Here is a 27,136-nt window from a genome sequence, read left to right as displayed (position 1 = left end):
ATAGGCTTTAAAGAGGTTTAATTTTGATATTTATTATCACCATGATTAAAATTCTCGTTATCCTTTATTGTACCCGCTTATATGCCTTATTTGAACAAGTTGTTCACTTTGATCCCGGTTTGTTCCAAAATGTTCACAAATACCTATCGCTAGTACAATCTTTTTCAAAGTTTTCTACAAGAAATCATGGCAGCAATTCAAAGTTTAAATCCAAAAGCAGAGTTTGCCCGTGCTGCAGCGGCCTTACAAGTTAACACAAGTGCCGCTTTGGGTTTACAAAATGTCCTTAAGACAAACCTCGGTCCGAAAGGGACGATGAAAATGTAAGTATTGAAATATTTTATCGGGCAAACAATCCACGTGCGTTCAATGTGCTTGTGATTTGACAACTATCTTTTCCCGCAAACTACTGGCAAAGAAGAATCTCAATCACTTGCTGCTCACGATGCACGTTGAAGTCTTTGCCCAGCAGTTTTAATTTCAATTCTAAACCTTTTTTTTTTGTAATATTGATATGAAATTACTGCGAATTATAGTCCTGCCTTCAGTTGGGTGTTTCCCTGTAAATATAATAATAACACAAAAGTACAAAATATGTACACATAAGCCCTGTTTACATTACACTCAATTTATTGGCAAGACACAACTAAAATGGGTACCTGTGATCAATTTCATCCATGTCCAGCCTTTGTATTGGTAGTCTGAGCACAGAAAAAATGGATATGGTAACCAAGTTTAGCTGTGCCATGCCAATAAATTGGCTGTAGCGTAGATAGGGGCTTTGAGTACTGCATGTAGTTGTTCAAAGTTTTACATGCCTATCAGATCCTTTAAAGTTTAAAGACTGCAATTATATATATAACAATTATAGCTAACTAGAATGCAACGTATAGCTAATTTAATCAATTAAATCATCAAGTTGTAGGAGACATAATGTGATTTTGTTATTTGCCAAGCTTTTGATCACTTACCCAGGTCTTCATCACTGCAATAACGTTTGAATATGTAAACACCATTTACATATGAACAAGGCAGCCATACACTCTACAATTGACCCTGAAACATAATTTCAGGTTGGTTTCTGGATCAGGTGATATAAAGATTACGAAAGATGGCAATGTGCTTTTAAATGAAATGGTGGGTTTTACTATTTTACACTACATATCTAATGTGATTGTTTTCCAGCCTTGTACCCAGGCGCTTTGGTCGAAAACATATCACTTTGCATTCAGTTATCATATAGAGGTCAGCTGAGGGAAAGCTGTTTTCGACGAAGAATACTTCACCTTTAAATAAAACACAAACCCAAACCTAACCATTTCTTAGCTGACCTCTGTATAGTAACCTAATGCAATTTTATATGGTCGTGACTAAAGCACCCGAGTATGTTATTATTTCCTGTAATTTTTTTCCCTAAACTCTTATCAGTTCAATGAAAGATTCTAGTCTTTTTTTACAGCAAATCCAACATCCAACCGCCTCATTGATTGCCAAAGTTGCAACTGCACAGGTATTGAAGCATTGCCTTCAGCATAACTCAATTATAATATTTTTGGGTATGGAGGAAATAGTTTTATTGTAAATTGCATAATTACTATAGAAGTCTTTTGAGCACTTGGTTTATTCCACTATCATCACTAAAAGCCAATGGCTCCTTGAACAAGTATTTTGATGCATTTTAGGATGATATAACAGGAGATGGAACTACATCAAATGTCCTAATAATAGGCGATCTTTTAAAACAGGTACATACTGTAACATAAGTGTAGTGGCCTCCTACACAAGTGAAAACATAAAGTATTCATTCAGGTACCCATCGGGATCAGTGCCAAAAAAGTGAGGGGTGCAAGAAGTATCATGATTCAAAATAATTTGAATTACATGAAGTAGTGCACACAATCGAATGATTACAATGAATGATCATGATGTTTTCTCCAAGTGCTACTTTATTTAATGATATGATAAAACGCATTGTCATTTTTTTTGAAATATCAAATAGGCAAGCTATTAGTAATCAACAGGACTTATAGGCAGAATGAACTGTATATAACCTATATATCTAAAAATATTCACTAATTTTCCAATTTTTGTATTCTAGGCTGATTTATATATATCAGATGTGAGTATTCTAATGCAATTACAATTCCAATTGGCCAATTTTTCTGGACGATAATTGCTGTTTTCTTTTGCCATCACAGGGCCTCCATCCCAGGATTATCACGGAGGGATTTGATTTGGCTAAAGTTAAAGCACTAGAGGTACGTCATATTACGGGCTGCCAAATGGTTTTCTGTGAATGGCAAGTTTCAGACGGAGACTTTCAGAGGAAAGCGCAGAGGCGGGAAAATATTTCGGGCTATCCCAAAGTCAACCTAGATAGAAATATGGAAATCAGGTACACGTTTATGGATTTCAGTGTAGCGCTTAATAACATACGACCAACCTTTTTTTAGGTTTTAGAAGAGATAAAGGTTAAACGTGAAATGACCAGGGAAACGTTAATAAATGTAGCCAAGACATCGCTAAGAACTAAAGTTCACTCCAATTTAGCCGACATTCTGACTGAGGTAAAAATACCGTTTTAGTTTGTAATCTTGCTAGATTTTTACATGTGCGAGACAGTCTAATAGTTGAAAATTAATTAATATACAACATGATAACAATTTATTATTATAACATAATAATGATTTATTATTATTTATATGAAAATTAAGGGAACATGAATAGAAAATATTCTCAATAATATTTTACGTTTGTACGTGTCTTTAACAAAAGTTTTTCGCGTGTGGAATACTAAAAATCACCACTAACTGTAGTCGACAACTTTTACTGGTCGACAACTTTTACTAGTTGACAACGAAACCGCTCGTCTGCGCATGCATGTTCTAACACCGCGATCAATTTTGACTACGACAGGCCATTGTCGACGCAGTGCTCGCCATCCGCCAGGAAGGTCAAGACATTGATCTGCATATGGTTGAAATTATGGAAATGATGCATAAATCTGACGCTGATACGAAGTAAGTATAGAAAGCCCGCAATTCAGTGGAAGATAGCCATTAAGATTTGACCGTCTTTATATCATTCGGCATGTAGACTTGTTCGCGGCCTAGTCATGGATCATGGGGCGAGACATCCAGATATGAAGAAGAAGGTCAACGATGCTTACATTCTCACGTGCAACGTTTCCATGGAATACGAGAAAAGGTGAGATTTTATTTAAACAATTATTAAAAGAGGTTCAACGTGATATGAAAAATTATCAACCGACTTTCGAAGAATTATCAACAAATTTAAAATCAAAATTGTATTAAAAATTGTATATTTAAAGAGGTTTTGTGAGATTTAGCGTCGTTCAAGTTTTGCTAAAAAACAATAGAATATTTGAGAAGAGATTACAAAAAACAATAAAATTGGTTACAAATAAAATCAATTCGATTTATTGAAACAAAGGATATTGAGCTATTGTGGTTGTTGTTGTTGTTGTTCTTGTGTTGTTATTGTTGCTTTTGTTGTTGTCAATACTTTCGGCGCGTGAAGGATGCGATGTTTATCGAGACTTCGATTTGCCTAGGAGAAAATGTTTTGAAAAATCGTAATAAAAGGTGTATTTGGACTAACTTTTCCTCAATGTAGAAAAGAATCGATAGAATATCACACCCAAGGGCTTATCCGATATCTTCTGGCTTTATTTCCACCACCTGAAAAATGGCACGTGCATGGATTTCTGTTTTAAAACAATGGCGGAAAATTGTTTATTTTTTCTAAAAGAACGCAGCTGTTTCTTTTCAAACCGTCTGCATCGACAAGAATCAAGGAATCAATTTCCCTGTAACGTTTTTAAAGTGTAGTAAACCTTTCCGGTGTTGATAAAGTTCTCTTATTCCAGCGAAATCAATTCCGGGTTCTTTTACAAAAGTGCTGAAGAAAGGGAGAAGCTCGTGGCCTCGGAGAGGAAGTTCATCGATGACAGAGTTCAGAAAGTTATCGAACTTAAAAAAAAGGTATTAAAAATTATATAACTTTTGAATGGTTTCTTACAAAGGCGCACGTGTAATGTGCATGGTAGAGATTTCACGTAGAAAGCTGCCGTGCTCGGTAGAACAACGGGAGTATTTAACTGCATAATGAGGGAAGAACATATATAGGATTAGCGTTGACAACAAATTGGCAGAAAATGGGTGAATGTTTGTGTCAAACTTCGGCATAACGAGGTTCAATGCTGTGGTAGGAATCTGTTCATGTGTATTTTACATTGGAATAGCCAATTCAGTGAAATCAAGGGGACTCAATCTAATTTTGCAACGACTAACAACATAGATATAGAGCTGTCTTAAAAAACTCCGGCTACTTGTATGTTCAAAATGTATAAAAAGAACCAAACCTCGGAGCTGGCCCCACTAATCCACTTTTAAAAGCTTATGAGAGTTTCGTCTCGTGAAGAATTTTGAAGACTTTGTTGCAATCAAGGTGTGCTCAGGACTGTCGAAAAAACAACAACACACTCCAGTGCATGCATATATACAGTGGGTATAAAGAAACGCAGTCTCGGAATTGCGGAAGGTGTCCGCTAATAGAAACACACGCTTGAGCGTGTGTTGAAATTTTTAAAGTATAAATTAGCTTGTAGGTACACCACGCATTTTACAAGAGACGGTATACTTTTCATTTATGATCTACTTATGATCATCGCATAAAATGGAAAGATGCAAGCATTTTAGCGAATGAAAAGTATACCGTTTCTCGTAAACGAACGAACGTGATCTTTAAGTGACGTGTAAGTGTGTAGTCAGGTAATTGCACTGATGAAGGCTAGAGTTAACGGACAGAAAGCTTTGCAGTATTGAATACTTACGTCGTGTACCTACAAGCTAATTTACTTATTTTTGTCACCAAGCATGCAAACATACAAGAATATTTTTCAAATTTTTTATTACACATCCTGTTGAGCAGAAATAAGTGAATGAAATTTTCAATTACACGATTTTTTTTAGCATTTTGACGTGCATGGTTTAATTATAAAAAGCTGTTTAAATTATACTGCGTATGGAAATAAAAATATTGTGCTTTTGGAACTAAATGGATTTCTTAGGATGATCCGGGTAGCATTTTTCGCTACACGCTTCACACGTATACGTTTTACCCCCAGTTTAATAGAAATGGGCGAGTTTAGAGCGTTTATTACAATTTTAGGTTTGTGGTGGGAACGAGAAAGGGTTCGTTGTTATTAACCAAAAGGTAAGTAATATTCTAGATTTGGAGCTCAGTTTTATTGCTTACATTTGGAATAACCCAAACAAATATTAAAATGGAACCAAAGTTTTTTCTTCGCATATCGGTTTGCTCAAAACGATCAACAATGTGATCAAAATCTGTAGTTCATGTATAGACAGTACACCGTATTTTAAAAAGTATACAAGTTTAAAATATGGAAAATTGACAAGAAGTGCTGTGCTTTATTATCTCATTATCTATTGTTTGAGTTGCATTCGACGCGACCAAAATGCGACGTATAACCTAGCGTTGAGATTATAAATAACACTAGAGGGAGCATCGAGGAGAAATTGGGGAGCGCGGGGGCAAATGGGGGGCAAATCCATGTCCCGGATGTCCACTCATTCAGGATGTCCGAGGCCAATATATGTCGTTTTAAACGAGTTTTTTCTATTTCTAAATGTTTTCCCCCTAAAATATCATTTCAGGATGTCTAAGGTGGTAAAACCAGTTCAAAAAAACACTGTTTTTCCTCAAAAACCGGCAAAGCGACCTAAAAAACGAATATAAATTTTTAATAACAAATTTTAGTTGTTGCTAACGTGGTTGCTAAGGAGAGGCATTATGTAGCCAATAGGCGCTTGGCTTAGCATCTGGGACTTGAATTTACCCCCAAACATCGCACCCCCTTTTTTGACTGATGTTTTCGATACCAATGCCCCCTCTAGTGTTATTTATAACCTCTATGGAACCTAGGCCTTACTTGGCGAATTTCTCTCAATAAATGACTTCGGTTTACCTCTTTTGGATATGTTTAAATGATATTTCGCACCCTGAATGTTTAGGGAATAGATCCGTTCTCCCTGGATATGTTGGCAAGGGAAGGTATTGTCGCGTTAAGAAGGGCTAAAAGACGAAATATGGAAAGGTAAAGTAGTCATTCATGATTTGTCGAAACAGAAGCTCCATCAAAGCATCGTTGCATTGCTATAAACTAAAAGGAGTCAATATTATCGGGAAATAATAGTTGTTTGAAAACCATTTCGACTGGCTTTAGGTGATCTTAAATAGCAGCGTAGAGTGGGGAGATGGGTTAATCCCCGTGAGAGGAGGAGGTGGGGTAATCACTCCGGAGCAAAACGGGGGCGAGCTCATTTCCTGCGTCCATGTCGCATATAACTGCAAAGTTAGTTAAGCTACGAAATTAGGCTTAGAGTATGTACAAACCTGAGACTAGCCTTAGCGGCTGTTTACATGAGCCCGGTTACCCGAGATTCAACGATGCGTGAGATGATTTTGAAGTATTAAAATGAGCAGATAACATGATCCTGGCAGTCGTATAATCACCACAACAATAGCATGCTTGTTTGGTGCCATAAAAACTTTTTTCAATCCTTCAAAGTCCTCTTACGCTTCGTTGAATCTCGGGTAACCGGGCTCATGTAAACAGCCCCTTAGGACCTGTTTACATGGAGTGAGTTATCCCGGCTGGGCGAAGGGAAAACTGCAAACAATGAAAGACTAATCAGGTTAAGCCTTTGATCTAATGCGCTTTTCACCTCGCCTAGCCTGGATAACTCGCTCCATCAAAACATGCCCTATATGACTCCTTCAGTATTAAATACTTGCATGACCCCAAAACTCCTTTGTCCCTGTTCCCAGCTGGATACTAGCTCATGGTACGTACTTGGTGTTCATTGTTTCAGATTGACATTGGCTTGTGGTGGTACAGCAATGAACTCGTTTGATGACTTGACTGAGGACTGTCTGGGCCACGCTGGCTTAGTCTACGAACATGTTCTGGTAGGTTTGTCGCGGGTCGTGTTGGAAAAAAAATCTATCTTACCAACATTTTTTTGTATGGCTTCTTGGCTTCGCCTTTGAAGAATGCAAATTTTGCGAGAAGTGCCTAAATTGACACACTTTTCTAGGGCGAAGATAAATTTACATTCGTTGAAGAGGTGAAGAATCCTCACTCAGTGACTATCTTAATTAAAGGTGAGTTCGGATTTTCGTGTATATTTTGCAAAATAAATTTATATGTTATTTACCGGCTGCGAGGTCCGGATAAAAAATATTTTAAAATAAGACGTTTTTGAGACCGAGGGGAAATATTTTTCTATCCGGACCGAATAAAACGGTAAATAACGTATTTATTTTTTTTTACAAAAAGCGGTGTGTTCAATCGTAGCTATTATCACTTCAATTTATCGTGGTCATCATTTGGTCCATAAGGACCATATATTTTAAAATAAACAAGACGCCTGTTCTGGCGTTAACTCCGGCGCACGTGCCAGTCTTCAATATAAAGCTTCTGAACATAAACAGTACAGTTCATATTCCGATATTCGCATTTAGATGCCTTGCGCACCTAAATGTTCGATCGCGAAATTCAGAAGCACATCGCACTTTAAAAAGTATAGAAGTTCAATTGTTCAAAAATGTAAATAAACCGCATGATACATTCGCTTTGTCTTACACTTTGCCTTTGGAATTCGTGCTTATATTAAATCTTCAATCCTGTGCAAACTACGACGTGTCAACGCGCCCATACACGACAACATCATCTTGTTAAACGGCGAAATAGCAGCGATATTATTAAAATAGGACCAGAATCTACATGTATTAAATATATTCTTACCTCAATTCAATCTAAACTTAATCGAACAGCATGAAAAGAACGGTTTATTTGTTTCTTGGAGGAATTGCCGTATCATGCGAGCGAAATCAAATCGCGCATCGGAAAATTAGCCAAAGCTGTGCACCACAACTCTTGGGAGATAAGACTGGGACGTAGATAAATACGGTTACACACACATTTCAAATACTAGAATGTTTCGCGCCATTTCAGATTTGCGACGACGAAAAAAAACAAGGAAAACAAAACAAAACAAAACCGGGGCGAATTTTCAACTCCGTCGCTGGCGCCGAAGTAAAAAGTCAAAAGTTTGCGAAAAAATCTTTAGGAAAACAAAACAAAACAAATACGCTTTCGCTCGAGCATATAAAATATAGGATTCTGGACCATGGTCAGATATTGGAAATTCCGCCCGCTGCTACAGCCAATCAGATTGCAGGAAAGGCTAGGATTCCGTCCGCTGCTGATTTGTAAAAAAGTAAAGGAATTTAACCTTTAAGATTAAGATATTGTTAAATCAAAACACATGAAAACCTCTTAATTTTGTTACAAACTTATTATAATCTTGTTAAAAAACTACATAAAAACATTTAATCTTGTTAGAATATTTTTTGAAAAACCACAAAAAATCTCTAAACATGTTAAAATGTTATTCTTGTCAGTTTGCATGGTGACATCAAATAAGTAAATAGTAGGTACACCACATAAGTACTTACGTGGTGTACCTACAAACTAATTTACTTATGGTTAAAATGTTGTTAAAAACTACATAAAAATCTCTTAATCTTGTTACAATCTTGTTATAATCTGGTTAAAGAAACTTCATCCTGCATAATCTTGTCAAAACACATACATAAACGTTAATTTTATGATATTTCCAGGGCCAAATAAACACACTCTAACTCAGATTAAGGATGCTGTTCATGATGGTCTGCGTGCTGTGAAAAACGCGATCGACGATGGGTCGGTGGTTCCTGGTGCTGGAGCCTTCGAGATCGCCGTTCATTCTGCTCTCATGCAGTACAAGAGCTCTGTAAAAGGAAGAGCGAGACTTGGAATACAGGTCAGTGTGATGATGCGTGTATATATATTCAATGAAATAATCAATTGATGATAGAGAATTAATGATTGACAGTAATCAATCGATGATTGAATGTAGTCAATCGATGATTGACAGTTACCAGTTGATGATTGTAAAGTAGAGTCAGTTGATTACTGCTAGTATTTGTAGTATAGTCAATTGATTATTACCAGTTACCAGTTGATGATTGTAAAGTAGAGTCAGTTGATTACTGCTAGTATTTGTAGTATAGTCAATTGATTATTGGACTTGATAACTGTTGATGATTGACAGTAATCAATGGATGATTGCGAGTAGTCAATCGATGATTGACAGTTTTGAGTTGATGATTGTAAAGTAGAGTCAGTTGATTATTGCTAGTATAGTCAATTGGTCATTGGAATTGATTATTGTCGATGATTGACAGTAATCGATTGATGATTAGAAATAGTCACTCGATTATTGACAGTTACCAGTTGACCAGTGTATAGTCAGCCGATTAATAATAGTATAAATAGTCAATTGATAATTGAAGTTGATTACTGTCGATGATGACAGTAATCAATTGATGATTGTAAGTTGTCAGTCGATGATTGGCAGTAATCAGTTGATGATTGTAAGTTGTCAATCGATGATTGACAGTAATCAATTGATGATTGCAAGTTGTCAATCGATAATTGACAGTAATCAAATGATGATTGTAAGTTGTCAATCGATGATTGGCAGCAATCAATTGATGATTGTAAGTTGTCAATCGATGATTGATAGTAATCAGTTGATAATTGGAAGTATTCAGTCAATAATTGACAGTAATCCAATGATTCCACTTGATGGTTATCTTCCTTGCTAATGCTACCGCGGCGCAAGATCGCTATAAAAAAATTTCCGTTTCAAAATGGCGGATTCGGAATAGAATCGTGTTACTGCGCTCAAATTCAGTAATCAATTGATGTGGTAGTAAAGATTACATCCTGTTCAAACGTTTAATGGATAATACTTATCCAAAGAGAAGTAGCAATGTCTTCATTACTGAGAAAACGTTTATGGTTGTCCTCTTTCTGGAAATTTGGTGCTATTTCGTACTATAATCTAAATGACTAAATCAAGCGGGTTCGCATATTGCCATGCATGTTTTCGGAACATGCATGTTTTTGGAACATTCTCCGATGCAAACAAATGCATGATGTAGACAAACAAAATCCCTGGTTAGCATACAACAACACAATACGTGATTTTAGTTTCGCATTCAATCGGTAATTCTCAATCTATGAAACTAAATAGCTACTCACCAATATGCGGGGCAACAGAGTCCAAATGACAGTCTGAAATACGACCTTCCCCACATTAATATGAACATGATTTAATGTAGATACGTTCCAATATAACCAGGGAGCAGCGTGGCAGTGTCTTCAAACAACTTTGCATTAAATGTGGTGTAACAACTGCCTAAAATAGACAAAACACTTCTCAACGTTTCAACCTAAAGGCATCAACTGTTTATTCACACTCCCGTCCGTAATACAAAAGTGTACAAAAATTGCCTACTTCGCATGGCTATATTTTGATTATTCCCTTCTTGTTACCTAGATCATAAGTTGGTCTGTAATCTATTATTATGCAAGTGGTCCTTTTCTCCTCTTCTGAGGATTTTGTAAATTTTATTCAACTATAGACATGAACCTGCATGACTGCAATTTTGTTAATAAAATTCTGATACAATCTGTCTTTCAACGACAATGCAAACCAAGTGGCATAAAGTCTAGTTCTCGTATGTCACCAACAGTCTGCGATAGCAATTAGTTAAGGACCTTAAGCGATGTTTTCCACTGTCGCGTTTTTTGTAAGTAGGTAAACGCACGTAAAAGCTGGCCTCCACTTGCACGTACTGTCAGTGCGGCCGATTTGATGCTCAGTGACTCGAAACTGATCGCTAATGTCGGCCGTCGAGACTAATTTTTTGTACGTATGACAGTAGAACTGTAGTCTACTTTCAAGGCGGCTACAACGCACAAGCCGTATGTGCGATTTCGCGTACGCCATACGTGCAAGTGCAGGCCGGTCTTATTGCTCTTTTCAGATGAGCGCACCGCATTTACTGATGAGTTTGTATTGTGTCAACGTAACGTTGATATGATGTCAACGCTACGTTGAGGCGAGGTCAGCGCTGCGTTTAAGCAAGGTCAGCACTACGTTGCGCTCGCGCCAAACTAATGTTCAGATGGCGCCAAACTACGTTTAGATAAAAAAACAAAACTAACTACCAGTATGGCTCTTCGAATGTCAATCGCTTTTCCACTTTCAAATGTCCTGCCGCGTTTGCTAACGTTCATGTTATATTTACCTATTTAGTTTTTTGTTATCTAGACGTAGTTTGGCGCCATCTGAACATTAGTTTGGCGCCAGTGCAACGTGGTGCTGACCTTGCTTAAACGTAGCGTTGACCTCGCCTCAACGTAGCGTTTACATCATATCAACTTTACGTTGACACAATACAAACTCGTCAGTAAATTCGGCGCGCTCATCTGAAAAGAGCAGTAAAAGTTTAATATAATTTAAATGACACTTATGAAATCAACGATTGAATAGATGCATAGGGTTGGATGATTCTGTTGATGATTTGGTGTGTGTTTTTCTGGCATAAAATGAATTAGTAGCCATTACAACGCGTACCTTCGCATGCACATGTTGAACGCAACCTCGAAACCGTAAGATCTCATTTCGGTTCAAAACGCAACCAGCATTGCGTGAGCAGGATCTTGAGTATTATGTATTTTGAACAGTCTATTTCTTGCCCCATCGACGAACCATCAGGAGCATGCAGACAGCTAACAATTTGTTTGTTTTATGTCTGCCTTTATGTGGGATTTTCCCCCCACCTCACGGATTGAACTATGCGCGAAACTGCATTAAGGCAATTACCACACTATTTGTATAGAGCAGATGACACAATTGGTGTGAAAATCGCTTACGGATGTAATAAATTGATGTTTAATTACATGCCGCGCTTTCACTAATAAGGCTGCTGCGATTAAGGCGATTTAGACCTAATTTAAGGCGGTTCGCCATTACATTCCTTTTTCCGCGCGGGCGAAGCGGCCTCGCTTTCGAAAATCTGCTGATGTGCTTGCTTGATGTCATAAAGCATATTTTAACACCTGAGAATGATCTCGGCGAGCCGGTCTCATGTAAACAGCCCTTTTTACTCACCCTTCAGGGGCCGGTTGTATCAAGCCCGTTTAGCTTAAACGGTGGTTAAGTTCAAAATAGAAAACAAATCTGTCGTTTTATTCAGGAAGCAAATTAAATGTTTTTGACATTAATGCAAAGATACTGTTTACAACTACATATATACAGTGCATAATATTCAAGTTGACTCATTCAAGAGAGATGTAAGAGTGTTATTTAATTTTGACTTATCCCCCGTTTAAGCTAAACGGGCTTGATACAACCGGTCCCAGGTCCATTAAGACGTTGTTTTAGCCTGGTTCAAAACTACCTTCTGTCAGGGAATCTTGGATCCGCATTTTATTATTTTCCGAAAATTTTTCGCTTGATTTTCTTTTCAATTCGACCGGTCAAGGAAACCTTTACTAATAAAAGAAAATCAGGCGAAAAATTTCGTTCAATAATCACCTTTGAATAATCATAACAATCTGATTCACTTCGTCTGAAGGACTTGTGACATTGGGCGATTTCCTTTACATGAAAAACGGCCAGACTGGTTCTGGTGTATTTCGGTACAGACAGATTACTGGTATTTTAGAGTGTTTTTACAAATCTGCATTCAAGATATCGTTATTTACATCTGCCTGGTAGGGAAATGCAGTTTTATCGCTATATTCCTAAGGAAATACTCTATTTCAATTCAAAATATAACCGCTCTGACCATTTTGGCCGCTTGAACGAAAGCGCCCGTTCTCTTCCATGGCTTGAAACTGCTAATTAGGGTCAGAGGTTAATTATAGCCGTTAATTATATTACCTTTGATTGGTTTTATATGTCACAGCCTGGATACACCTAATTTTATTCTTAAGACATCCCCCACGTTCGAAATAATTCGTTCACCCCAGTATACACACCCACGCGTCTGCTAATTTGCTCTAAATATAACCGTGAGATTGTGTTTGACTCCATGTCCGTTTAATATTATAAGGAGCTTTGGTATCAGCATTGATAACGAGTACAAGATTTGTCATTTTCGCGCCAAATTTAGTGCTTGTGCTTACGCCATCTGACGTAGTCGTTAGACTTTTCAATGCGAAATTGATCAACAAACTCGTATTCAAAAGGGCGCCGTATCTGTGCCGTGGTCGTCCTCGTAGTCACTGCCGAAGATCCCCAATATGTAAACTTCAAATGTGCATAATGCTTTTCAACCTAAGTGCTTGCTATGTGTGGAATGTTATCAGTTCAATGTTATCATAGAAAACCACGGTATATTTGGCCGAGCAATAGGCTATTTCCGAATTGCGGTTTTGATGATGAGAAAAAGAGCAGGAAACAAAATTACTGGAGTGTTTTCCCCGAGCGGGCGCGAAGCGCTGCGAGGGTACTAATTCCGCTCGGAGATTACGGATTACACCCGGATCCCGTGAGAACATAGCGGAACCGTCGAGGAAAATAAAAAAAATAGCAAAAAAAAACTAAGGCCATCTTTCAACTCCGTCGCTCGTAGGTACACCACGCAAACTTTCGGTCCGTTAACCCGGGCCTTCACCAGTGCAATTGATGCACTGATAATAATTTATTGCGCTGATTTGGTTTTGTTTTTGTTATTTTTTCATTTTCGTCTTCGCAAGGTGTGTTTTGGCGCGACTATACTAGTAATTTGAAAAGTGAAATGCTCATTTGTTCACAGATCTCGATCGTTGAAGAGCATCTGTGACCGCGTATTTATTTACATCAAAGTTTTGTCTCGCAAGAGTTGATTGTGGTGCACTACCAGTGTTGCCAGATTACTAAAAAAAAGCCAAATATTGTTTTATTTGGCCCTTTGATTTCTTTGTTTAAAACAAAGAAAACAGCGATGATTGTAATAATATTTGGCTAATTTATTCAGTAATCTGGCAACTCTTTGCACTTTCCAATTTTCCGATACGCGATATGATTTTACTCGCATGATACAATCCCACCACGAGGCACTAATAAACCGTTTTTTTGATGCTGTTCGATTAAGTTTAATTGGGAGATGTGCATGGATTCTGGTTCTATTTCAATAATATCGCTGCTATTTCGCCTGGCTCATATGCAGTTTATTTACATTTTTAGTAACTTTTTTACTTTTTAATAACTTCTTATTAACCTCACTTGCTCTGTCTTTACCGAGAAATATCGATATTTTTCCGGTAAAGACCGAGCAAGCAAGGTTAATAAAGAGTTTATTATATAGCATAAGGCATGTATTTGTACTTAAAGCAAACAAGAAATGCATGAATTCGTACTCGTAGCCAGGTAAAAAGGAAAACAAAATATTGAATTATTTAGTTTACCTGAACTGTCTGGAGACGCCTTATTAATTTCAAAAGCAATGAAACTTTCTCTTGACTTTGATTAAATCTCAGTATTCGTGAATCGAGCCAGATCCTCTTTACTAACTTTTGGTCCGAAATATCAAATTTTATTGCTTTTCGAGCAGTTTTAGAACGGTTGAAAAAATCACTTTCGTAGCGTTCATAATCATTATTCACCGGCCTTCGTACAACCAATCCCAGGGCCAGGCGTTTTGTTTACTTAATATATAGTATGTCACGCTCGTTAAATTTTTTTTCCGTCTATTTTGTACGTGCGAATGGTACGTACACGCATATCGACAGCCCTTAATTATAGGGCTGCTTTCCACTGCCCTAAGTTAGTATTTCGACAGCCCTTACGTCTGAATTTTTCGTTAACGAAATTCTTTATTTATCTCTCTTGTTTCAACTACAAGCACAATTATAGAGGTTGCCAGCGGTTTCCGAGACAGGTGAGCTCTGTTTTCTGGGCAAACTAAAGGCACACAACTACAATAAACAATGACATAACAAATTATAGCTAACTGTTACAACGTTCGTATTTTAGTACAGCACAGAAAAGATGCATGGAGTGATAAAAAACGCTCACGTACACAAGCAAAATTAAATAGTGCAATAGAGCACGCTACCCTATATACAGCTATAACGTTATCTACAACTAATAATATACGAAAGCAATAAACTTATTATTCACTACGGCAAATAGTTCCTGTTTTTTCGATCCTTTGACCAGACACAATTGAAAAGGAAATCCCAAAAAAATATTCGTAGGCGGGCCTTCACTGGGCGGATTTTTTCGATCCAATGAAATCTTAGAGTCTTAGCCTAGTTTCCCTGGGGCTGTTTACTGAGTTTGTGTGCAATTATCGTTCCGCCATTTGGTTTATTTACTGCGGTACCATTAATGAAATAATTCCACTAATCTCGGAGTGAAGCCATTATTTAGGTTAATTTCCGTAGCATTGGCCATCATCAGCTTTGATCATTCACGAAAAGGCGACGCATCATCACGTGTATAAAATGCATCATACCCTAAAGGCCCGTTTACGCTTGCAAAGATCACGCTTGCAAAATGAATTGTTTCAATGTTTATTTTTTTATTTCCACCCCGTTATCATAAACAAACACCAAATGTTTAAGGTTCATACGGGGCGTGTTATAAAGCAGATTAGCATAGTCAGCGCCTGCTTTTTTTAGAAGTCTCTGCGATCTCGCGTCCGGTCTGTGTGGACCCTTTAGGCCTAGGTTACACGTCGCATTTTGGTCGCGTCGAATGCAATTCAAACAATAGATAATGAGATGATAATGAAGCTTAATGAGGTTTACCATCTCATTATCTCTTGTTTGAATATTTCGCATTTCGCCGAGAAATAGCGCCGGAAGCAGTTTAGGCCTTTCCCGATTGTGCTCGGCAAATTTTAAGCAACTTTTTAAAATTTGAATAACTGTTCTGGTTTCCAGCTACATGGAACAACTTTTGCTTTTTTGGGGGAACAGGAAGCAACTTTTAGGCTTATACGTGATCCATACTGCTAATTGAGCGCTAATTATTAAATAAAATCTCGACTGTTAAACTGATTATTTATTCACTAGCACAATCGGGATAGGCCTAAAGCAGCAGTTCAGGACGGCGGGGGCAGAGTTTTAGAAAAGGGCACACTCATTTTACCTTGGCAACCACGAATAGGAAACTTAAACTTACAAGTACATGCGAACTTGCAAATCCACAGGGGAACGCATATTTAGAATACCATTACCGGTTCGTTTTAATGCGAAGATAAGGCATTATATATGTATGATATGTATGATGTATGATACTATAACATGGTAGGAAAGGACACAGGGTTGCCCTCGCTCGCCCCCGTAAGCAAAGGATTGCCCTCGCTCGCCCCCGTAAGCACCTCCCCCGCCGCCCCCGTGGTTCCGGCACCACTGCGTGGAACCAGGGCTTAAGGAAAAGCGTCAAGAGAGAAACTAATTAAATGACTACTATCAGTTGATTGATAACATAAAGTGGATTAACTTACGTCCAGGTGCCGCTAATAATTCCATAAATTTTGGAATAACATGCCGTTAAGGCCCTGCTTACGTTAAGGCTAGTTTCCACTCAGGAAAATTCTTCTTTACATCGGACAGGAGAGGACTGGACAGAAAAGTTTCCTTTGTATAAACGCCGCCTGAGAACTCACCGACAAAGAAAATTTTCCTGTCCGTTCCGATCCAAAGGAGATTACTGGTTCGATACTGGTTCGTTAGGTCCCGCCATGTCGAAGGAAGTTTTACCCCCAAAAGTATGATGGCGTGATTGCTTTAACATGATCTGCCAGATAGAAAAGTTCCGGGGACAGAGATACCGTAAAACAACTTAAACCAAAGTCAAGGAGACATTTTGAACACTCGCCACCAATCTACGGGTTCTTTCTCTAGATGTGTACATGATTATGATTGAAAAGTGGGAAAAAAAGCTCTCTTTAGGATGCTTTCCACTTACGCGTTTTTTATACGCACGTACACGTACGGAAAATTTTAATTGCTTTTTACTTTTTATTATTTAATGCATACCAAAATATGCAAAAAACTAAGTTCATTCGATTTATTCACTTAGTTTTTTCAAAGGTAACACGTATAAGGATGTAGACTCTTACGTACGTGTACGTGCGTATAAAAAACGCGTATGTGGAAAAAAGCCTTTAATGATTAAATTAGTAATATCAATAAACTTTGAGCAAAAGTCTGCAAATTTCCGTCTTTTAGACGAAGAGCCCCCTAGAGCTAAGGGGCTCCACTCCGAGGGTTTTTGTAATTTTCCACCGAGGTATTCGCCTCTCGGATTGCATTCTTCAGTAATTACTAAAATTAAGATCAGATTATCGCCTCGCGTTTAATACCCTTAAGAATTTACACGAATATATTTGCTCTTTGATATTGACCTCAGAGTAACACGAAATCTCTGGCACAAGCCGCATTTTGCCATATATCAGGAGACCTATATAGTATATAGCGAAGATATTTGAATATGCTTTCAATACCGTCCATTCCGGCGACATAATACAGTCGCAAGCGTTCATAATAATTATTCTAATTGCTAGAATTCGGTAAAACAATAATTCAAACAACTATTTGATAAAAAAAATAACACGCAATATGCTCTTTTAGTTGTTTGAATTATTCCTTTACCTAATTCTAACAATTAGAGTGATTATTCGAATTATTATTGTTAAATCCCACCCGAATGTATTGTTTGTTGAAATCTCCCATAATATTTGCTCTATTGAATTAGGAAAATAATCCACACAGTTGGAGCTCATAAACACACATGTTGTTAAATTTGAAGCGAGTAACGTCAACGGTCAACTGTATTACCATGACACATGTTGACTTTTTGAATAAACCTAAACCTGCTAGAGAATCGTCTAAACTACACCATCAAGCTCGAAATTTTCGGCACATTTCTCCAAGTGAAAAAAAAAAGAGAAAACCATCGTTTGTTTTCATTGGCGCAGCGTCATTAAACATCATTAGCAACATTATCAAGCCCACGCTAATCTCATTCATATGAATCCATCCTGTTCATTTGTAAATCTCCCCTCTGGCGATCATACATTAGCATATTTTGCGACGACGCATTGTCTCGCGCATTTTTTATCCAACCGTTTTGCAGCTGATTGTTTTGTCGTTATTATTGTTTAATTGGCTGAGTTCCACGTGCTGCGCTTTAAAAGGACCCTTCGCCGACCAGTTTCATTCATCACAAGGTACTAGCTCATCTTGAACTACAGAACTTCTACGTATACCACCAAGGGACGCTTCAAATCCGTCGACAACTTCATCGTATCAAAGAATTCAGGTAAATTGCGTGTTATTTTTATCAAATGTTTGACGAAATACTGTCGTCTATCATCTTGAACACAATCCGATCGAGTATTTTCAAGTTTATTTGATACGTCGTTTACTTTTCAATCAACACCGGCAAGGGTTATAGGTTTGAGTTTAAATGAAATAATAGACTTTATTGAACGCGAGAAGTATAAGTTGACAAGGAACAGTGGCTTCCTCGGGCGATCAAAGGGTAGACAGTGGATACGAGCATATAAAATTGTGTTCTACACAGTCCGCTTCAAGGAAATCTTTCTCGCGCTTCGTCCACTTGCTGTCATTATTATTGCGCGGTTTTATAACGCTCAAGCAATGTCGACAGATTGATATTTCCCTAAGCACGCTATATCTAATGTCGGAGCGCTAAGATGGGGCTATCCGGTAGTTGAAGCGAAGAAAAAACATAAAAATTGAATGGAAGCATGCAAGAGTGTTTAATGTTCGTTGTTGCTCATCCGAGCATTTCGTCGTCAAATTTCCAATCGTTTTTGCGCTTAACTGCAAGATAGCGCTGTATGTGAAAAAGATAGGAAGTGATCATTTGATAGTGGCCCGTGGGTTGCTTGCTACCTGTTTGGTAATAGATACCTAAACTGGCGTGGGCGATGATCTAGTGTTTCGATCGCAACTAAAACCACATCACTCTTGCCGCTTCATTGTGTTCACGCAAGCGACGTGGGTGTTAAGGTGTGAATGTCGCATTAAAGTTCATATTCATGAAACCAAATCCAGGGAAGCCCATGCAAAAAAACGCATTGAAAAAAAGAGAACTTTGCGTCGTCAATTTTTTAAACCAAAATGAATATCATTGCCATCGGCTTTGCGTTCATAAAGATAGGCCCTGTTTCACTGAAAAATAGTGTGCTTGACACTTTACGCCGTGTAAACAATTAGACAGTAAGAGGAACGTTGGAATAATTTGTTGAAGACGTATGTTATCAATATAAGTGGTTTACGTCCTACGGAGATGTTCTGCCGATAACAATCACATAATTGAAACGATAAAAGATCTGTAAGATTACTTGACGTAGCGTTAACCGGGGGCTTCTGGTCTTCTACGAAGGGCTTTTAGTTGTTTGTGTATCTGAGAAAGGCGGATGTTTTCTCTTATCTATACGGGAAAACGCTACACACAATGGACAGGAAATGTAATTTAAAACACTGTTGTTTTTTGAATTCTATTGTCAAGCTAAACTTTAGTCTCTATTATGTTTACAGAATGAAAACTTCAACGATTTTCGCTGCTGTTATTGTCACCCTGTTCGTGTTTACCTCATTTCCCGGGGCGGTCGAAGCAGATAATTGCTATTTTATGAAATGCCATATATATTTTGTGGACTGTATGAAACTGTGTGTCAGCATCAAGAGTTGTAACGAATGCATCACGTGGAAATGGGATTGTTTAGCGAAACATTGCGGACAAAATGTGCGTCGCCGGCGTCGAAGTGCTCAGAGCAACTTAAAAATGTTGTATAACGCATTTAAATCTCAAAGCTCTTAAGAACAATTAAAGATTATGGCCGTATTCTTGCCATTAAGAGCGAAAAACTAGCTTTCGGTGAAGGAAAACGAAACAAAAGGAACTGAGAAGTAATAGAACTCGATGTAATTCATTTCATTTCACGAAAGAGTAAAAGCAAGGACCTCTCGCGCTCATGTGCCATCACCGTGTTATGACTTGCCAAACGAGATTGTTGCAAAGAAGATTTTAAACTATTTATTGAAATTTCTATGAAATTATCAATGTATGCGGCGGGGGGGGGGAGGTGGGGAGACAATTGTTGCCACCAGAGTTATAATATTAAATATATAAAACACAAATATGATGTGTACCTGTGTGTGTTGGGGGGAAGGGAAATTAACGTTTCCGGAGTTGTCACTATCATAAAGCACCAATATGATGTGGGACTCGGGGGGGGGGACGATAAATGTTGGCGAAGTTTTAAAACGACAATATACACAATACCTTTGTCACGGGACGATAAATAATGTTATCACTTATAACTTTTATAAGTTATCACTTTTATAAGATAGCAGTATAGTGTGTAACTAATTTAGTTACAAATTTGGCAACTTCGCATGGCTGTATTTTCCGCATTCAAACTGAACTTTGCATTTCCACTCATTTTAGTATGCTCTTTCTTGTTGTGGTTATTTATTTTTCTCTTATTACTTCGATCAAAAATCAGTCTTAAGCGCAAGTCGTCCATTGATTGTCTTTGATTTTAAACATTTTTGTTACTGAATGAGGCATCACTCTATACTATGAGCTTAAAATCGCTCAACTCGCAATATTGAATGTAGCTATGTAGATTTCTAAGAAAATTGAAGCAGCTGTGATAGCAGCCCCAGCGACGATATTTACGTTACAAACAATAGAAAATCTCTAGTTTCCATAAATTGCGAATATATTGGCTTTCCAACAGGAAAAGCTCTGGTGGCATGACTGCCCCATGTCCACGTTAACAGAAGGTTTATTGATAATAAGAAGTTTGGCGTCCGTCACAAGCCGCTTATCGCGAACGGCAACATTTTAATCGGATTTGAAAAGTCAGTTCTACCGGTTTTCGACACCTTAGTCCAGCCTTCATGCTTTGACTTCCATAGTCAGACAATTTGTCACAACTCCAACCAGGCAATAGTTTGAAAAAAGAGTGAAAGTGACTAATATTTGTTGGTGCCCACTTACAGATATAGTCGCATATTATGCAGTTCGACGAATTACCATCGACTAAACGTCTCATAAAATTGCGAAAGTTATGCGTCTGTTCACAAAGTCATGCACTGTAGTCGTGGTTTTACTCCTAATCCGAAGAACTAAATATATCCGAACGAATTATGTGTCTATATATATGGTGTTAAAACTAAGAACGAAACTAAGCTGTACATATTTTTGATATCATTTTGAAAAGTAACGCCCGCTGCTTATAGAAGATTATAGTAGCTGAATAACTTTAAATTTTACTTATATGAAAAATCCACCCACGCGGGCAAAACGAGTGTATAATGGTAAACAGTCAATAGCCACGCGGCCTACAAACAATTTTGACTGTTTATATACGAACTGCATGGTAGTTCGCAACGGCCTATTTTCACTTGTCTAGACGGACCCCTATTTCGTAAACATACGACAGTTTAGACTCTATTTTTGAATATCGTATTTTGAAAGTTATTTCTGGTAAATTTAACATCAGTCCTGCACTGGAATGACACCTTAAGGCTAGTTTCCACTCAGGAAAAATCTCCTTTGAATCGGAACGGACAGGAAAATTTCCTTTGTCGGTGAGTTCTCGGGTGGCGTTTATACAAAGGAAACTTTCCTGTCCTGTTTGATCCAAAGGAGAATTCCCTGAGTGGAAACTAGCATTTTTCATAGCTTTTTTCATTCGCATATTTTCACGGTGGTTTCTCATTAAAATTTGTCACTGGTTGAATTTTGGGGAAAATATCAGCTATTTTTACCTTTTTTAACCAACAAATTAATGTTGGGAATATTAATTACAAGTGTTTTATGTTGTTGAGGAAATAGATTTTCACATCTTTTCAAAAAGCTAAACGTTTTGAAAAGTAGACTATCAGACTTCAGGCGTATATTGCTGTGACCTCATTAGCTGTTCACAGGCAAGATGTTTTGTCTTTCCAAAGGAATTATCAACCCGAATTGCATCATCACCGCAGAAAAAAACTAGAAAAAAAGAAAGAAAAAAACCAGAGAAACGCGACTATATGCATTGATCATAGAGCATCGCCGATGAATTAGGTCATACGAAAGCCGTATACCGACTAATTTGTATTATTTTATACACAAGCGCCAGATATGAGGTATGCTGCAATTTCATTGGTTGGCTACTAGACAGATATTAGCTCATATCTGTCTAGTAGAGAAAGTAAACAAAATAGCTGAAAGATTTGGGGAGTTGAGTGAAATAGAAATCCAAGCTTTAGTTGATAATAGCACACCAAAATGCAACGAAAGGGCGACAAAGTTTGTGTATACAATAAAACTACGTGCCTCGTCGGCTATCAGCTCATATACGACTCGAGTTCGCAGAATAACTGTTAAATATCATATATAACTCATCAGCAATACCGGCCATATTAATAGTGCATGTTCACATGCAGGAAATGGCCGCTATATCCAGATCTGAAGAAAATCTGGGACAGATCTTCTCTGACTGGTCTTGTTATTTATATGCTGTTTACATGATCCCGCCCTTGCCAGTATGGAAAGAAGCTTCTGGGAAACCTGCAGTTTGTCTTAATAATAAATAGAGAATGGCCATGCAATTAAGATTTGGCTACCGCTAGATCATGTTATTTTACCAAATTACTCTCAAATCGCTTGATTCAATACTTCAAAAATAATCTTCATTTTATCTTTGTTCAAACTCGGAAATTAAGGGGCATGTGAACAGATTATAAGAAATGGAAATAATATATATTGTAAGCAAGATATTATATTGCTTACTAACAATCGTCCACGAGGTGGTCAAGAATATAAACTGTTTTCAAAACTATTTTTATATCCTTAGAAAGGATACACATATAGGTTTGAAAACCACCTGTAGATTCCTATGCGGATGAAACAGACTATAGTGGACGGGGGTTTTGGTATAAGCAATACCTTTATCTATTCAGTATTGAGCATGCGCTCTCTAGTATTTCGTAAGCTAAACGCATTTATACATGTATAGATATATATAAAACCTTAAAATAAGTATATATACAAAGTCAGTTATTTTGTTCTTTAGGCCTTTGCGGACGCATTCCTTGTCATTCCAAAAGTTCTTGCCCAAAATTCTGGCCATGATCCACAAGAGGTTATTGTCAAACTACAGGTACGATTTATTTATCCAGGCATTATATAACTCAGTTGCATTTACTACATATATATATTAAAGTGTTGAAAGAGAAACCTCTTCCTACTTATCTATTTTACCAAAAGGGAAATAAAATTTTAAAAAATATAATTATACATTAATTCACAAATTATGATGAACTTACGTATATGCAGGTGTCTAAAAAAACCAAAACGGATATATTACGAGATATTCCTTTTGTCGTATTAACTCGTAAAGCTTTCTAATGACACCTTTTTTCTGTTTTTAATATTCACTCACTCAAAAAAAAATAGTGCAAGGTCGAATCGAACCTTTCCCAATTAAATTCAAAACAAAGCAAATTTGAATTTATTACGACTCGATTCGTGCATGCGAAAATAAAAATGTCTATTAACTTAATTCCCAGGAATGAAAGAATGTGGTTTTCGACAAAAAATTTTCCGGAAATAATGGAAGTTTTTAGGCTGCATAAAATACGAGTAGTTCTTCGCGCGTTTATAATAGTACTTCATCGTTTTTTGATCGTGTTTTCAGGAGGAATATTCAGATATTGGTAAACCTGTCGGTGTTGACCTTAGTACTGGCGAAGCCTTTATTCCAGCTGATCTTGGCGTTTGGGATAATTACAACGTTAAAAGGCAACTACTGCATTCTTGGTAAGTAAGAATTAGTCTTCTTAGAAGTTGTATATCCTTCCGCTTGCGGAGAAATAGTTCGCTGACGAAATATTTTCAATTTTCGCATATTTTCTTTGGAATTTTAAAAGACTTGACCGCTCTCAATTCAAAAGAAAATACTACAATACTTAACGCTGTGCGAGTGTTGAGAATGAAGAGCTTAACGGCAGGACTTGTATAATACGGCTATGAGTACAAAATGCGTCTTGCTCCCCCGTTGTTTGCTTAAAGAGGGGTTAAATAGACCTTATACATAATGACGTAACAAGCCTGACGTAACACCTGCAGGGAATTCTGGTCTTAATAGTCACGGCGGGAAATTTTGAAGTTCGAATTTTTCGCCGTGACTACTAAAACCAGAATTCCCTGCAGGCGTCGCAGCTTGATACGTCATTATGCTTGTCTATAAAGTTCGTTCAGCGCATATCCGGTCGTTTGTTTGAAAATGCGATGAATAGGCCAATCATATTTCTCGTTCCAGGCTTCAATGAGGGTAAACACGCGCCGGCCAATTTTTCTATTTCCGTTGAATATAATTTACAAAGAGCGATGAAAGAAACGAGTGCTTTCAGTTAAAATTATCGACCGGCAAAGTCTAGTGTGAAGTCGAGGGTTTATTTTAGTGGCATTTTTTTATTGGGCGAAGTATAGGGGAGTCTGAAATAAGTGCATTTTTCTTTACTTTAAAGCTTTTGTACTTTTATAGTCTGATTTGGAAACTACTGATATGAAAAACGGTCGTTTGAGTCTATGGTAAATTGTGAAATAAAATCTACCCTTGACGTTCGACCAAAACCCAAATTCTATAAATAGCATTGTTTGTAGAATGCAAAGGCATGCATAGAAAAATAATAAACGTAAAAGTGCTTGACGGAAAATGATACTTTTTGCCCTCTGGTGGGGTACCGGAAAGACTTTTTCGCAGGTGTAAGTGAATCAAGGTAGTGCATTATTAAAGTATTCGGAAATAGCAAATTTGCAGTAATATTTTGTCCGAGTTTTCTCTTCAACTGCAATTATATAGCATCCGGTTTTTAAATAACGGAGATATTTGTTTAGGCGAGAGAATCGTCCCCAATTAGGGGAAGTTATTTCAAAAGCGTTAACCGGCGTTTACGTTTCACGATTATTGATTGGATTATGATTAGGATTACTGATTGGAGTATGATTAGGATTACTGATTGGATTATGATTAAGATTACCGATTGCATTATGATTGAGATTGCTGATTGGATTATGATTAATATTACCGATTGGAATATGATTAAGATTACCATTATGTATTAGGATATTTGGTTAGAATTGTTAGAATCACTTTTCGCTTAGATTTAGAATCTCAATTCTCGATCTATGTTACCGACACTTTTTGCAACCGCTGTTAGTAAGAAGGGAAAATTTGTATATAGCTCATACCTTTTATAAATCTAGCTTCAAATATCGAATTGGCTTTGTCCTATTTTACGCGAGATATCGAGACACGTCAAAAAATGAATAAGTTACCCTCCACGAAACACCCCTTCATTATACAGTTAAATCCAAATTCTTCTATAATTCTTTCATAAATTCCCGCAACTTCTTTCTTCGTGAGTTATTTATCTTTCTATGCAATATTATGCTAGACCGATTCTAAAGACCTATAAAGGTGAATATAACTGCTGCCTTAAAGGGTACCATTACAAAATATAAACTTATATAAAACCATGTATTTTATTTGGGAAATCTACCAATGTTACCTAAGCTGCTAGATCTGGTGTGAAAACATTTCATCTAAAAGTTTCACTCTATTTCAACTGCAAGTATTTTTTAACCCTTAAACTCGTACAGTTTCGCAATAGTCTTTGTCTAAATTGGATATTCTCACCTCATCAAATGAAGGCCAAATTGGGTTTCTTACCTCATGAAAAATAAAATAAAGATAAAAAGATTTTGGTGGTTAGTTTTCGAATCTGTCATTGGGTTGGAAAATTGCGCTTTTGAATAGTACAACCGTGTCTTTCACCAACATAAGTATTCCTTGTTCCATTCTTATTAGTACCGTGATCGCGACAAACCTCCTTTTGGTGGACGAGATCATGAAGGCTGGTATGTCCTCGTTGAAAGGATAAAACCAATTCTGAACATTGCTCAGCATAAAAAACCTAGTATCTTAAAATAAACTATATTGTTTCAATTAAACATTTATTACTTGAACAAAATAATTTTTTTTTAAAAAAGAAATATCTATGCAGTGGGGGCGTTAGTTTTAGAGATAGACCCCGCCTTTGAGAATCCTTTTGCGATTCCTTTTGCGATTCCTTTTGCGATTCCTTTTGCGATTCCAGTGTTGACATTTGGTCCTATGATCACACAGGGTCAGAGCAGAGGGCGGTAATTGCGAAAGGAATTCAGTCTCAAAACCTCAAAAGAGAATTTCACCAGCAACGGCTGCAAGGTCACTTTAGTTATACAAAACTCTTCCAAACATCAACTAATATTGCTGATTTGAAACACGTTTAGGCCCTCTCTTCCAAGGGTTACTAGAATACCGAAAAAAATGAGCCAAATATTAATACCATAAAATTTGTCTTCTTTGTTTGAAATTTTGGTTATTTATTTATTCTGTAATCTGGCAGACCTGATCTTTTCCCCTACCACGATTGTTTGCATTTAACGCCGCCGTATTGTGGTGTGGGTTACCTTCTACTAGACATATTCTCGAGTAATGGGGTAATTCTTGCTATTAGCATTCAGCTCAATGTTATAGCTCAGTGGTATTAGCGCAAATAATGTGATTACCAAACTTAGACCGCCCCCCCCCCAATCCCTTCTCTGAGGCTAGTTGACACCGAGAAAAATATGATCATAAAGCTATTAACCCCAAAATTAATTCGTTAATGATGGCGGCATATTCAGCGTTTAAGTTCACATTGAGTTCACTCCGGGTTCCCTAAGGTCAAAAATCGACTCACGAAGACTCAGGAATTTTACTGCTACAAAGTAGAAAGGGAATGTAGCTGTGGTTTGTTTTCTCTACTTGTTGGTTTGTTGTCTCTACTGGAATTGTAAATTGTTACTGGATTTTCGATCGAACGAAATTTTTCGCTCGACTTTCTTTCCGGTCAAGGGAATGTTGACCGGAAAAGGAAATCCGCTACGGTCGAATTCTCGCAATTAAAAAGAATATCCCACGAAAAATTTCGTTCCGTCGAAAAATTCCGCCTGGCGGAAAACCGCCCTTAAGTTTTAGATCACAAGCGCCAGATATGAGGTATGCTGCAATTTCATTGGTTGGCTACTAGACAGATATTAGCTCATATCTGTCTAGTAGAGAAAGTAAACAA

General features: G+C 37.4%; 1 protein-coding gene across 1 annotated transcript; it reads left to right on the top strand.

Moving 5' to 3' along the window:
* The first annotated feature begins 163 nt into the window (after positions 1 to 163).
* On the top strand, positions 164 to 26,041 carry LOC114520386 (T-complex protein 1 subunit zeta-like). Its single transcript, XM_028540631.1, has 18 exons — positions 164 to 323; positions 1,074 to 1,137; positions 1,460 to 1,510; positions 1,683 to 1,745; positions 2,099 to 2,119; positions 2,199 to 2,258; positions 2,454 to 2,567; positions 2,917 to 3,020; positions 3,097 to 3,207; positions 3,890 to 4,004; positions 5,194 to 5,238; positions 6,060 to 6,142; positions 6,921 to 7,017; positions 7,146 to 7,212; positions 8,734 to 8,915; positions 23,050 to 23,136; positions 23,674 to 23,795; positions 25,849 to 26,041. Exons 1-18 carry the CDS (start codon positions 187 to 189, stop codon positions 25,919 to 25,921), a joined length of 1,596 nt encoding a protein of 531 aa, XP_028396432.1. The 5' UTR covers positions 164 to 186; the 3' UTR covers positions 25,922 to 26,041.
* Positions 26,042 to 27,136: the final 1,095 nt, after the last annotated feature.

The sequence above is a fragment of the Dendronephthya gigantea genome, unplaced genomic scaffold (genome assembly GCF_004324835.1).
Source record: "Dendronephthya gigantea isolate DGI-Jeju-01 unplaced genomic scaffold, DenGig_1.0 000016F, whole genome shotgun sequence".
NCBI classification, from domain to species: domain Eukaryota; kingdom Metazoa; phylum Cnidaria; class Anthozoa; order Malacalcyonacea; family Nephtheidae; genus Dendronephthya; species Dendronephthya gigantea.
This window is presented reverse-complemented; position numbering and strand designations above follow the sequence as displayed.